Source organism: Exophiala spinifera (assembly GCF_000836115.1).
Source record: "Exophiala spinifera strain CBS 89968 unplaced genomic scaffold supercont1.14, whole genome shotgun sequence".
NCBI classification, from domain to species: Eukaryota; Fungi; Ascomycota; class Eurotiomycetes; order Chaetothyriales; family Herpotrichiellaceae; genus Exophiala; species Exophiala spinifera.
In genome coordinates, this window is record NW_015622526.1 from 31,597 (window position 1) to 45,540 (window position 13,944).

At 50.1% G+C, this 13,944-nt stretch overlaps 5 protein-coding genes across 5 annotated transcripts; 3 read left to right on the forward strand and 2 right to left on the reverse strand.

The window, feature by feature from the left end:
* Window positions 1–14: 14 nt before the first annotated feature.
* On the reverse strand, window positions 15–1,615 carry PV08_12072 (uncharacterized protein; the record flags this gene model as incomplete). Its single annotated transcript, XM_016386379.1, has 2 exons — window positions 15–583; window positions 658–1,615. The coding sequence occupies 2 exons, from the start codon at window positions 1,613–1,615 to the stop codon at window positions 15–17; spliced, it is 1,527 nt and encodes a 508-aa protein (XP_016229901.1).
* Window positions 1,616–2,318: 703 nt separating this feature from the next.
* Window positions 2,319–3,156, forward strand: PV08_12073 (uncharacterized protein; the record flags this gene model as incomplete). The annotated part of the gene is made up of 2 exons (XM_016386380.1): window positions 2,319–2,454; window positions 2,513–3,156. The coding sequence occupies 2 exons, from the start codon at window positions 2,319–2,321 to the stop codon at window positions 3,154–3,156; spliced, it is 780 nt and encodes a 259-aa protein (XP_016229902.1).
* Window positions 3,157–4,906: 1,750 nt separating this feature from the next.
* Window positions 4,907–7,089, forward strand: PV08_12074 (uncharacterized protein; the record flags this gene model as incomplete). The annotated part of the gene is made up of 2 exons (XM_016386381.1): window positions 4,907–5,366; window positions 5,426–7,089. 2 exons carry the CDS (start codon window positions 4,907–4,909, stop codon window positions 7,087–7,089), a joined length of 2,124 nt encoding a protein of 707 aa, XP_016229903.1.
* A 337-nt stretch (window positions 7,090–7,426) lies between these two features.
* On the reverse strand, window positions 7,427–7,837 carry PV08_12075 (uncharacterized protein; the record flags this gene model as incomplete). The annotated part of the gene is made up of 1 exon (XM_016386382.1): window positions 7,427–7,837. One exon carries the CDS (start codon window positions 7,835–7,837, stop codon window positions 7,427–7,429), a length of 411 nt encoding a protein of 136 aa, XP_016229904.1.
* Window positions 7,838–9,553: 1,716 nt separating this feature from the next.
* On the forward strand, window positions 9,554–13,190 carry PV08_12076 (uncharacterized protein; the record flags this gene model as incomplete). The annotated part of the gene is made up of 3 exons (XM_016386383.1): window positions 9,554–11,923; window positions 11,983–12,962; window positions 13,016–13,190. The coding sequence occupies 3 exons, from the start codon at window positions 9,554–9,556 to the stop codon at window positions 13,188–13,190; spliced, it is 3,525 nt and encodes a 1,174-aa protein (XP_016229905.1).
* Between the last annotated feature and the right edge of the window lie 754 nt (window positions 13,191–13,944).

Below are 13,944 nucleotides of genomic sequence, written 5' to 3' on the forward strand. Positions count from 1 at the left end.
GTGATCAGGAAATGTCACTCACGGTTGGTGAAGAGGGCTCGACCGGCTGAAGAAAGGTCGTATAGTTCGGTAATGCGCCGAAGTGGGCTGGGCAAGTCTCCAAGTCGCGATTGTTGGGCAATGTCACTGCCATATAGTACAGACGGTTCGACCGGCAGTGGAGGGCCCGTATAGATTGACAAGGCGCGAGTGTAGTATGAGATAGGGCGGAGATTTGAAGACTGTATAGGTCTCGGAGTAACCTCCGTCAATAAGGAGCTTTGCTGTCCGTGGGCGCCTTTGGGTTTCAGAGGCCATTCTGCATGACCATCGTTTCCCGATGTCGCCCGATCCAGCTCTGCTAGACTTGGAAGGTATTTTGGCTTCTTGTGATACTCGTCGGAGTGGCTCAGACACTTGTTAGGGAGAAAATGGCTTGATATCCAACCATGGCTCTCGGAATGTTGGGCCAGTCCAAGCATAGTCATGTCCATCATGCCGAGATCCCGTCCCATGGGGGTCATCGTGGTAGGCTGGGATTTCATCCATTGAGGACCTGAATCGTATCCTTCACAAGGCAACTTCCGACGAACACAATTAATACCTGACAGCATGTGAGTAGATGAACCAGACTTGTGATGGAGCCTTATTATACTAGAGGAGCAGGTAATTACTCACATGACGGGCGATGTTCGTCGCATTTCACTCTTCTTCTGCGACAGGAGAGGCAGCCGGTTGTGGTGCGAGTGAACCACTTTTTCCTTCTCACCTTATCGTGCGAGATGCTTGCATGATGTACAGACACATCGCTAACCACAGACGCTGGGTCGATCCTCTCCGTATGGTTGATCTCATGAATGTCTGATTGGCTCGAGGGCGTAACCTCTTCGTTCAACAGCCCCTGAGACGTCTCAAGAACCTCGAGTTGAGGGATGATTTCCAAAGTATGTTGATGTGCGTCACCGAGCCGATCAAAGCCTTGTTGTGAAGGTGCAGGGGGGTGACGAGCCGTAGGCGAGGTCGGCGGAGTACATCGAGGCAAATCATCACCATCGGCACCATCCAATTCTGCTGGTGCTTTAGGATTTTTGGAAAGAAGAAGACCATCGCCGCCACCATCTCGTTCAACATTCTGCTCACAAGGCTCTTCGATATTCTCCGGCGATCCCGGTGGTGTGACGTGGTGGGCCTGAGCCTTTTCCGGAGCTTTGCTACCGTGGACTTCTGTTGGATCATATTGATGGAGCTGCTGCTTACAATGCCTGATTGCCTGCCGGCCCTTGCTTTTGTGGACGTAGATCCGACCATACTTTGACCATAACTTCAGCAAATCTTCTTCAAAAATATGGCCCTCTGGTTCCCACGTCATAGCCTTGATACCATAGCCTTTCCATTTGACGTGATACCGCACTGACTTCTTCCCTCGACGATCCTTCTGGATGCCTACAGCACCGATGAAATCGTACAGGTGTACTTCTTCATCTTGCTCAGAAGGCTGGCGTGGTGGTTCAGAAGCTGTGTCATCCTCAAGAATTGTTTCTACAAACTGCTGTATGACTCGAATGCGTTTGCCTTGGGGCCGATAAGCCACTGAGGAGGAGCCTTGAGCGGATATTTCGTCTAGGTTGTCCTCCATGCCGGCAGAAATGAGATGTCGAGGAACAGTCGATAAATTGTTGGATGGAGTTTGAAGTTCGACGGTCAATATATAACTAGTTTCAGCTGTCATGTGCAATTATTCTATGCGGCGCTAAGCAGTCCATTAGAGTGCCAGCTGTTAACGCCGAGCACAAGTGGTCGGATCATCAGCCACTACGAGCGCATAGGGATCGGCGGTCCCTCGGGTTCCAACTAAGTCCACTTAGTCTACTCACCCCATCCCCCAGCCCAGTCAATGCCGCACAATAGCATCACTTCCGCCCGAGCCCGCCTTTCCCATGGTCCACCTACTGTTCGTCCGTGCCCGAGTGAAACATTGTCCCTTTGAAAATGTCTGGTCGGCGAGTCAGGGTCAAGGACATGCCATCCAAATCGTACATTGCCCCAGGGACTTGATGATCTCCCAATGGGTAGCCGATATAAAGCTCCCCTCATGAGCGCAAGCCAGATTCCGTGTGGTGTAGTCTGGATTACTGCCTGCGATGCCTTTTCTCCGAAGTCCATCTGATCCAGAGATGCGATTCGCACACAATGATAGACTATTCTAATAATAACTGTCCTATCTTTGATGCAAAGGTGACTCTATTTTTAGAATCTCTCGCGACCATTGTATCGCAGCAGAGTATATAACGTTAAAGGCAAGGGCACATACGGTCATTCGAAGGACAGCAAAAGTAAAAATGACTCTCTTGGCTGGAATAGGCTTGCTACTTTGTTCCTTAAACCTGGTCAATTGCCACACCTGGATTGAGCAATTGTCTCTGGTGGACCAAGATGGTCAACCTGTGGGTGATCCCGGCTTCATTCGCGGCTACGGTAAGAGACTTTCACCAAGTCAAAGCCGTTGGAATGCACGCTGACGGAGAATAATCAGTACCGAGGACCACACCTGGATTTGTCGATGGAGACAACACGTATCTGCTTCCCCAAGCTCCAGCATTAACTTTTCAAGACTCAGATCTAATGTGCAAGTTGACTCAGACGCAAGGTAATCAAAGTGGAGGATCTGTCTTGATGGCCCCGCAAGGTAGTAGTGTCCTTCTGCGATACCTGGAAAATGGCCACATCACCCAGCCAGACGTTCCTCCGAATAAACCCACATCAGGCCAAGTCTCGGTGTACGCCACCACCCAAGCTCGGGATGATGACAAATTTACCGCTATTCATGGCCAATGGACCGCTGATAAGACTGGAGGTGACCAACGTGGCCTGCTCTTGACGAGCACACCATTCGATGACGGTCGGTGTTTTCAGTTTGATCCTACTGGTCACAGTGAAATCGCTACCACCCGAAGCAATACATTCGGTCCAGGGCCATCAATCACCGAGGCACCCAACCGATGGTGTGGAACCACCATCGAGCTGAACGATGAAAGCGGTATCCCTTTTGCCAACGGAACCCTTCTCACACTCTATTGGGTGTGGGATTGGCCAAGCATCGTACCTGGGAATCCTGGAACCCCCCCGGCTATATTGAATGAAACTTACACATCTTGCATGGAGGTGGAGATCATCTGAGGGTATTTGGAAATCGATTATGAATGTGCCAATGAATGTCGGGGCCATTCATAGGCTACAGTATGACTCTTGCTTGTAATAGAGTGAACCGGAAACTTTGAATCTCGTGTTGGATGTTGACTTTCGTGGGCTTTTGATAGAGAAAATTGAGACGGCATACCCGGAGTTTTTAGCAGTCTGGTGACTACCGAGGAAGTAGAAGTATATACACATTGAACTGACATTCTAAAAGCTTCCTTACGTTACAACTTCCAAACACGGATTCCATGAGACTTTCACAGTGTCATGATAGTTGGTTGAGCCTCATATCACCACATTCCCCTCAGCATCGATATAACATTGTTATGGCGAGGCCGAGCTTAGCTCAACCGGGCCTCCGTAAAACCACTTAAAACATTTACAAGGACCAGAAAAGGTGAAAAGAGCGCCTCCGTCATATTACGACTTTGGTTTTCAAACCTGGCTAATGGATCTCGCCTTCCATGCCTATGAGGCGAATGAAGTTCATCAGTAGGACCGAGTGATTTGGTGAGTCCATCCGAGCGTTGTGGGGATGCAGCGAATGTCAATGGAATCTTGTTCCAGAATGCTTCGTTGATAATGGATCTTGACATTGAGGTTCTTGGTCCGTTTGTGAACCCCAGGGTTGTGTGTGAGAACAAAAGTTACAGGCTGAAGGTTAGCTGATGGGAGAGAGATCGATGGGAGAGAGATCGATGGGAGAGAGATCGACGGGACAGTGATACAATATCCACCGTAATATTCTACCTAGTTCTAAACAGGCTATCCTTGCTTCTATACAGTAGACTCAGCTAACGACATTGATAATCCAGGACCACCTAAATTTCAGGACCGGCATCACGGTCCATTCCTTCTGACGCCACGTACACAACCGTGACATGATAGCTATCGAGTTTGTGCCTGGTCACCCTAACCAAATAGAGTACGAAGGATAACTATAATAAGAGGAACAGATGCCCCAGATGATGTATTTGTCGATGAGCTTCCATCGACTCCATGAGTGACGAGTGCTGGTATGGTTGTAAATGGCTCGAGGTGTGTAGGGGTACTTTTCATAGCAGATGTTGACAAAGACGGTATCAACGCACTCGTAGCCGGAGCTGTCGTTGCGAGCAACCCACTGGAGTTGATTGACATTGACATGGAACTTCTCAAGGTCGGTGTGACTGATGATGTCGGTTCAGTACTCAGCAACGTTGGGAGAGGTCCGTCAGCAGAAGGGATTCTCGGGGTCAAAGATGTGTCTATGTTCCCTTCATCTTTGATGGTGACGTTGACAGTGAACACGGAGGAATTTCCCCCAATGTTAATATCAATCTCGGGAGAGTCCAAGTTGAGCGTTGCATTGGCAGCTTGTCCTTTGGGGACAAATGTTGGTAGCCTCATATTGTGAAGTGTGGTAATGTTTGGCAAAATGTTCTCGGAGAATAGCTGTTTCCTGACGAATCTGAATGGAAGGAAACTCTGCGAGTAGTCTTATACTGTATCTCAAAGTATCTAAATTTAGCACAAGTAAAAATAGACCCGTCTGTTGCTATTCTTACCTATGGCATAGAACGCCTCTGCCCTTTAAAAGGAGTGTACTCTCAGTCTGCACCTGTTCTTTTCTCCTCAAACACATCTACCCTACTTCAACTCTCTGACTTGAGAATCTTTTGAGTCACTCCTAGTTCAAGCTTGCTCCGTTTTGCTGTCGTTGACTATACTGTTGCAGCTTTTGTCACCAAAAATGAGCTCTGGAAACAGTGCGCCTAGCAACAACCCGCAGCTTAAAGCACTTGGTGATGGTGAGGCCAGTAACGCACATGGAGAAAATGGCAAGACAGATCAACAAGCTAACCCTGTCGGCTATCCCCCTCTTCCCCCACCTGAGGGCTCAAGCCCCACGCCAGACTCAGATGGCGACGTACCTATGGCAGATACTGGGGTGAAAGCCACCAACGAAGGTTCGGGTGGAGGGGCAAAACCGGGGGCGAAATCCTCTAACAAAAAGACTGGGAGAAAGTATACCAAAGAACAACGAGAGGAGGTAAACCGTGTCTTGAACTGTAAGGAAACGGATCTTTATCAGCTGCTAGACCTGCCTCCACATACGGTTGACTTCAATATTCGGAAGAACTACCTCAAAATCTCAACGTTGATTCACCCCGACAAAAATGCTGACAAAGAGACCACCACGGCATTTCAGAGTAAGTGCTACATCTCTGCATATTCCTCCAGAGAAAAACTAGGCTAACAGTGCGTCCAGGGGTGAACGCAGCCTACGAAGTCCTAAGCAATCCACAAAAGAAAAGGGAGTATGACGCCAAACTACGAACTAACCAGGCTGATGAAGCCAACAACAACCAGGACGGAACATTCGGTGAAGAATTTGGGCCTAACGCTTGGGGCGATGATTCGGACTCTGATGATTCCTCTGATGATTCCTCTGACGAGGACAATGTCGATAACGGTGAGCAGGTTCCGGATGAGTTTAGAATGAGGATTTATGAGCAAGCCACGCCCCACGTGAACAAGCTATTGGCGAAATATAAGGATTCGTCCAGCCAGGACGAAATTGAGCTACTCAACCAAAAGATCAGAGGAAAGAATGAAGGAGACCGTCTGCCAAATAAAGAGAGCTTCCTGATCCGAACCGAGGTCTTGCGCGCCATTGGATTGGAGATGTCGCACGTGAAGTCCCGCCTGAAGAAGAACGCCAAAGATGAGGATGCATTCAACCAGCTGGTCTCACTTGATAAGCAGTTGAAGAAACTCTGTAGGAACAACCATTACCCAGAAAGTTGGAGACTCAATATTCCCGATGATTGGCGCCAGAGGGTCGAGGAGTACGAAGCTGCTGAAGGAGGAGGAAAAGGAAAGGGCAAAGATGGCAACAGTGGGCCATCGGGGGCACGGTCAGAGAAGGCAAGCGGCACCAAATCAGGATCCTCTAACGAACCTCCACAGCATACTGGCTCTCCAAGGGCACGGTCAGAGAAGACAAGCCGGACCAAATCAGGGTCCTCAAACGAACCTTCACAGTCCACAAACCCGGGTGTAGAAGAGGTTCCCTCTCGAGAGTCCGACACAATGGCCAAAAAACCGTATTGGGAACCTGGCTTGACGAAGGACGGTGAGAAAATCTTGGGCTACCGACCCTTCTGTCGAAGAGATCGGAGGACAGGTGTCGAAATTATGTTCGGCGTTCAATTTGTGGTCGAACAGCGAGGATCGGACAACCCCGTCATCCTACTTTCGGGAACGGAAGTCGGTCACCGTGCAACAAATGCTTATTTTGACTTGCCTGCGTCTGAGCGAAAAGACATTCGATATTCTGATCGAAAATATTCTTACGAGGACGTGGCAAACTTCGAAGAGCTCCTCGGGTTTGCGACGAAAAAGATGGAATGTATGACACTCTCCGAGCCGGCCACTGGTTACGGCTTAGTTAAATTCAAGAACGGTGAGACTGACATCCTAAGTCGAACGGCCTTGAGGAAGATGCTTGGCAAGAAGGATGCAGATGATGAAATCAAAGTGTTCGCCCCGTCATCGCACCTCATTGAGCCGCCTCCGGTCAAGGGCCAGCTAACGTCAGGCTCAGATGGGCTAGGGAAGACGGAGCTGCGTGCTCGGCTCAGGGGCAAGGTAATGTCAGGCTCAGATGGGCCAGGGAAGACGGAGCGGCGTGCTCGGCTCAGGAGCAAGGTAATGTCAGGCTCAGATGGGCCAGGGGAGATGGATCTGCGTGCTTTCGAAACCGACGACCCGGAAGAGTTGTTCATTCCAGAACAGAAACCCAGGAAACGGAAAGGCTCGAAGGCCGCGAAAGGCCTACTAGAGTCCCCTCCAGAGAACTCCGATCTGATGGCTGCGATCATGGCTCAACTTGCGCGGTTGGAACAGAAAGTGTCGCAACTCTCCGACTGAAAATGAAATCAGCGGCTGATATGGATGGTTTGGGATTCTCCAATGGCGTAATTGCTCTTATACTTTCACCTGAATGAAGGATAGTTTGCTACAAAGGAGTGCCGGCGTTTGAGGATTTGGTCGGATATGGGTGCTTGGGCTTTCATACTCGCGCTTTCATAGTCGAAGTATCTAGGATAGACTTTCAAGTGATCTTCATAGTTGATCTCTGTGCTACAGGAACCCGCATTTGTGAACATGACCATACACGTCGCTCGAATTGGTTTCTGTAAGATCCTTCCTATAGAGTTCGTCACGTATTCACTGATTCCTTGCATTTTGCTCTCCGACGGACTCATTAAACCTGCCAATTCATAAGACCATCGTCATGTTCGGGTGCTTGATGTTCCTGTAGTTTAGACGCATCGTCGTCGATTCGGCTCGATCTTGTTGACACGTCTTTTTCATGGGCTTTCTGCGTAGAGTCTGCCCATAGTGCGAAATCACTCGTCGATTGATCACTCCAGCTCATGTATTGCTGGCAGAAGGGGATTGGATCATTGGCCATTGTCGGAACGAAATCCTGAGGTGGTCTGGGGTCTAGCCCAGAATACCCTGAGGAGCCACACAGACACGGTTGAGTGTTCAGATAATAACAACCAGAGGAATTTGTGTGTGGCAGCCATGTGCCAGGAGCGAGAATGACAGAGAGGGGTGGCTGTCTGAAGGCCACAGCAATCGGGATCGTGACGGCTGCAGAGGCTGGCATGATGGTTGGACAGATGGAGATGGCAGGAGTGCTCAGACAACACCAAGAGAGGTTCAAATCATAGTTAATCTGCCACCAAGCACTAGCGGACCAAGAAGCGTCCGAGCTCGACGGATATGGTTCGGCTATCGGCTGTTGGCCCGCGTCGACTTGCCCGTTGTAGCACCATTGATTCATCTCGTAGTCCCCTAGGTTGATTGTACTTTTGAAGGCGTGTTACAGCACACCTTCAGCATTCGGGGACTGCTTATATTCTTTTCATGGAACCTGAACTCTTGAGGCAGGCCCCTCCTATGCTCAGTCGCAATCGGCATAACGTGCCGATGTCAAGCAACGAGCTTCGATTTTCATATCGGTGATCGTAACAATAAAAAAATATTCGAAACTGTCAACAGCTTCCCCGGCCGCAATGGCCCGTAACTCAGCTTCTCTATAGACCTTTTGAGTTTGGCTTAGGCCTTTTTGAGTAATAATGCATCCGCCATCTTTTACTTTACCTAAAGTGGCATAGTCGCATCCGCCTCGCTTGCGTCGATCTACAAGCCTCCCTGTACGTGTGTTCTCTATCATTGGATAAGTAGGAGCAGAGTGGCACGTGCACGCGACCTATCAAACTGACGTGCCGGACTATTGATTCTGCGGATCAAAGTATCCACCAATCAGATATCATAACGGCAAGGAGAGACCAGTGTGCCAAGCCCCTTACGGGAAGGCTATTTGGGCGGCTCTTGACTACGTTCACAGAAGGGCACCCCAACCTCAGTTGCGGCTCAACACTATCGTACTGTATTGCTCTCTTGTCGACATGCAGGAGTGTCCGGAAAATTATGTGGTCCAGACACCCGCATGAATACCCCGGCTCCATTGTCTAGGCATATTACGTGAGATACGCCGAATAAGTTCGAACGGGGAAAAAAGTGACTAGCTTGAGTCCATACAAACCATGTCTTATAATATCGCCGAGTCCAGGGCCAACGAGAATCATTCGTGTCTTTGAATTTTATCAGTGAAATGCTGTATCATTGGACTCTCTTTCAATCTCCAATCGTTCATCGATATGCTCGCCGCCCCTCATGAATCAGTTGGCCACTGTGTCGGCTGCTCTATCACCAACATTGTCGTGGGCCATACTCCATCAGCGGTACAGTATCTCCAACCACGTCTTTGCCCTTCATCAGGGAAGTACTGTATTACTGGACTCTCTTTCAGTAACCCACCCGTTCGTCGATATGCTGGCCTCCCTCATGAATCAGTTGGCCGCTGTGTCGGCCACTCTAACACCAAATTGTCCCGGGCATGCCCCCAGAATCTTCGCCCTTGCCACGGAAGAAGGGATCTCAACCATCTTCAGATGGCCGTTGCCTGCACCCTCGACATGCACCCTCTGCGTGGTGATGCTTGTGGGGGCAGCAGTCACACAACCAGACGAACATGGGTTCACACTCTTCCCTCCTGATCAGGACGCTGCTCCATGACTCCAGTCATGATGCCTTTCCCCCCACTCTGCTTGCAGCCAGGAAGATGAGATGAATGTCTGTCCTGTACATGAGTCTCTCTTCTTAGACTTGGAGATGCCACCTCGACTATACTCTTGTTCGTCTCTCTTCCTGCGAGGCAATCCTGGCACGTTTTGAGGCACCTGGAGCCAATGCCCCTTTGACTCTCCATCGTGCATCTTGCAAGGCCTTCGCTGTTCTATCCTCAAGACACTCAAAAATGCTCAAGTTCCCGTCGGACCCTGGCCGCTGGCCACCGTGGCCTCACTCCGACAAAGGGTACGAGAAGTTCTCCATCGATGGCCCTACGGCAATGCTTCCGGATATCTCCCGTTTGTCGTTTGGAGAGGTTCATCAGCAACGATTGAAACAACAAGGACCTGTCATCAAAGGCCGTACAGTAACTCTGGCAAGAGCAGACTGGACCAATGCAAATGACCCGGTACAAGGCACAACGACAGTATTGGATCCTTCGTGGGAGTCTTTCGAGGAGCCCATCCTAATTGAAAAATGTGAAGATATCATAACCAAGTATAGGGCTGTCAAATCTGGCTCTCTCAACTATGTAACGTGCTCGGCACAGCATCCTCGCCGACGTGCTGCCTTGGGACTTCCAAAGACCCCTCTGTCTACCAGCCGACGCCTTCTATCCACTCACAGTCACATCCCCGGTATCCATTCGAGTCATGTTCGGGTCAACCTAGGAACATCTTTCGTCTTCCTGCACAAGCAAGAGGTGGATCTTCAATCTGTTACAATTCTTTGGAGCGGCGACCCAATCCTTTGGATCGTCGTCCCACCGAGGCAAGCTTCCGTCCTGGAGGGACGTCTCGCGGAGAATCTGAAACTTCCGCAAGTCTGCAGCCAGTTTGTCCGTCATAGCAATCTCCTGGTGCCGCCGTCGGTGTTGTACGAGTGGGGGATCAGCTTTAACATTTTCCTCCAGCGACCCGGAGAGGTCGTGCGAACGGATTACCTGAGCTATCAGTGGGCATGGAATACCGGCACCAACGTCGTCGAGAGCATCTGCTACTGTGAAGCAGATTGGTCTCCCTCACCCATGTATCGACATTGCCGGAAGTCCAGCCGCAATTGTGGTTCGTGTCCCGTCACGGCCGGGGCTATGGAACTCGGCGAATATCGTCCACTAGAAGTTGTGGAGGAATGGGGTGAAGACATCATCGATCCCCAAGATGATGAAGCCACAACTACAGGTCATGATGGTGACTCTCAGTCGGATTCCGTCGTCGTCTCGTCAACGCCTGGTTCGCCTTCTGGTGAATCTCCTTCTGGTGAGAAGTCTCCAGCCACACTGGAACTCAAAGCAAACAATGCTTCCTCAGGCCCTCCTCCAAATCGACCTCTTCAAACTACGGTGGAAAGTGAGAATGAGGACGATGAGATGGAAGACGTCGAAGACGATTCATCTCCTCCACAAGAACCCGATCTGCAGACGCCTTCCAATGACTCCTTTCCGACTGAGACCCCAGCGGACGTACCTATGGGCCAGGATTCTGACGACGATACGGATGAGGACGCGAGGAACTCTGCATACTCTCAGACAGTGTCATCACCGAGGAATCAGCGTTCGGTCGCCGGAAGAATCCCAGAACATGCATGGCAACCTAGGACTGAAGAGTTTTACATCAACACAGACTTCTTCTGCAAGCACGCCCGTCGACCGGCCCCGCTTCCGACATTTTCCCCTGGGTCACCGACAGACTCCCCAACGGGTGGCTTGAGTGACCTCTTCGTCGCTAACAGCGATGAGCCTGCATTATCTGAGCAAGGGGAGACCAAAATCGGATCTGGTTTGGAGAAATCCGCCCCTGAGACGTCCGATCTCTTCCCACCGTCTCCCCCGTTGTTTCCAGCCCTATCCGTCTCATCCTCAGAACCGTCAGGAACACCACACTCGAATCCGGATCCCCCAACCCAGTACCGCTCTTCTGGCAGTGGTATGTCTCCGAATGTACATGTGGCAGAAACTACGATGAACTCCATGTCTTCTTCTCGGGCAAGCTCACCACTCTTCTCTGGAGTTGTAGAGAGCAGGCATTCATGCAATACACCTCCCAGCACTGCTCAGACGGCTCAATGCGTGGCTGTAACGTTTCCGAGGCTCGATCGAAAATTATCAGAAGAAGAAATGATCCACGATATCAATAGACTGATTGATCTTGGATGCCGAAACCGTGATTCGATTCCTTGGATCACCGCCAATCCGGAGGCGGTTGAGCGCATGTTGAATACATTTCGACCGGGCCAGTGGCTAAATGACGATGCAGTGATGGAATGCCTCTACCGTATGGCCATGGGCCGACGTGATGTGCACGTCGTAGAGTCTCACGATTTCAATGCGGCCTACATCCAGAAGAACCCGTCCAGAATCTGCAGGTGGCAGACACCCTCGATGGTTCTGGTTCCCGTTCATATCGAGGAGACAAGCCATTGGTTTCTCGTAAGCTTGGACTTCACCCACCATCAACTTACGGTGCATGACCATGAGAGTGAGAGGGCCATATCTGTGGCTCATTTCATTCTTTCAAGCGCACCAGATCTCAACGGGTGGACGGTGAGATCTAATTCAGTAAGCTTCTCCTCCAGTTTCTTTCCGCTCAATACGACTAGTTTCATCTAACCGTTTAGGGTTCAATCAATGACGGTAATAATTGCGGTGTCATCCTGCTCCTCGAAGCGGACAAAATCTTAGGACACACGGACCCAGGCCCAACCAACTTCGTCACTCTGCGGAGACGTTACATACAATTGATTGTGGCTGGTCGACGGACGGAATCTCCCCAGGCTCCCTCGCCCCTTTCCGGCAATGTCAGTACCACCGGTGCTTCATCTTGGGGGATAGTCAGCCCCAGCCCTGGTCCCTGGATGGAAACGAAACCGAAATTCAAAGACCTGCCACCTCAGATCAGGATAAAGTTTATTGCCTCCTGCATGGGATGTAAAGAGGTCTTAGAGGACTTCCGAGATCTGGTCTATATTATGAAAGACCAGTCACTTCGAGTCCACAGTGACACTCAAAGGACCATGCAGCTGTACAACAGTAGTCGGAGTCTCCGGCAAGATGTCCTTTCCGGTCGTACCCCTTCCAACGCTACCATTCAGAACACTTTAAGACTCTACGACACTATCAGCTCGCCTGGGCATACTTCAGAAGCTCTCTATACCAGCACTCCAGGACGTGACCAAGATGGTCTACAGGTAGCGGTTCAACTGTATACCCGAAGCCGCGGCTATGCGAAGCTCGGGAGCCTGACACGAGAATTTGGGGCGCTGTGTATTAATTCCACATATCGTGCACTAGTGAGAATCCTTAGCACCAAGTCGAGGCAAGGCGTATCCGAAGATGTCGAGATGCAGATATCAGATCAAACGGAGCCAGCCAAGAAGGGCCAGGGGTCAGATACACGTACCTACAAGTACATGTTGAGAAGTACCGGGCAAGACAAGGACCCTAAAGCCCTGCGTCGTCTTCAGAAGGCCAATTACCGAGGAAGTTGTCTACACCATTTCGAAGATATCTGCGAGCGTGAACGGCCGCTGTGGATGCTGCGACCTATAAGAACGATTTCATGTCCTCTGGATCCTGATTACACAATCAGGCCCGCTTTGTGAGTGTGCCGCCAGTCTTGTTATCGGAAAGCACGTACTTATTTGTTCCCAGCTACGAAAATCTTAACAAACATAATATTCAGACGTTGGTTAACCTGGTCAAGGATAGTAATCCTCGACTTTGGAATTTTCTACCACGCTTTGAGCAAGGGATTGAGCGAATGCTCGGAGGTGAAGGTGTTGATGACGGATTCATTTTGGAGTTTGAAAATCTCTTCTCGGATTAAATGGATTCAGCTTTACCGGCGTCTGTGGAGTGCCCATGGATGTTATTTCGAGTATGCAAAATATCGTAGTACTGTACTGTATCAACGGCACAGTTGTCACTGAATCGGGGCTCTTCTGATGACGGTCGGTAGAGTCCCTGAACGTTGCACAACCAAAACAAAAGAGGCCCCGGCAGATTTTCCGCTCGGATTCTGGCCATCATCCATTACTCTACCCCCCTCCGCTGCCATCCTGTCTCATTCCTCAACATGGTTAGCAGCTAGGGTTCTCCAAGACACAACATTCGCTATCATCTTTTCCTTCCGACACCCACCGAGCAATTCGTCCTCGGATTCCGACGATAAAGTGCAAGGGAGTGCAAGGCGAACTCTACAGTAGTGTAAAGAGCCACCGGGAGGAGAAATGTGAAGAAGAATGGAAAGAAGATTGGGGAGGAGGACAGGAATTCGCGTCGCCCTCAGAATTGTCTGAGCCACCTACATTATTGATGATAAGCCTCTTCCCCACAGGTAGAACAAAAGGACCATGATGATGGTCAAATGTGGAACTGAAAAAGAGCTTCGCACGGCAACATGATGTTGTACAGATGGTTCCGCCTGTCCCCTATTGGCCTCTATCGAAATCTTATTACTTGTCGTCCCATTTTTCTCGTATATGCAAGTCCAGGTTTAGGAGGGTGACATCGTCCAGTGAGAGAAGGTCGAGCTATCGATTGAGTCGCAAATATCTCATGACGTGAAGAGCATGCTGTAG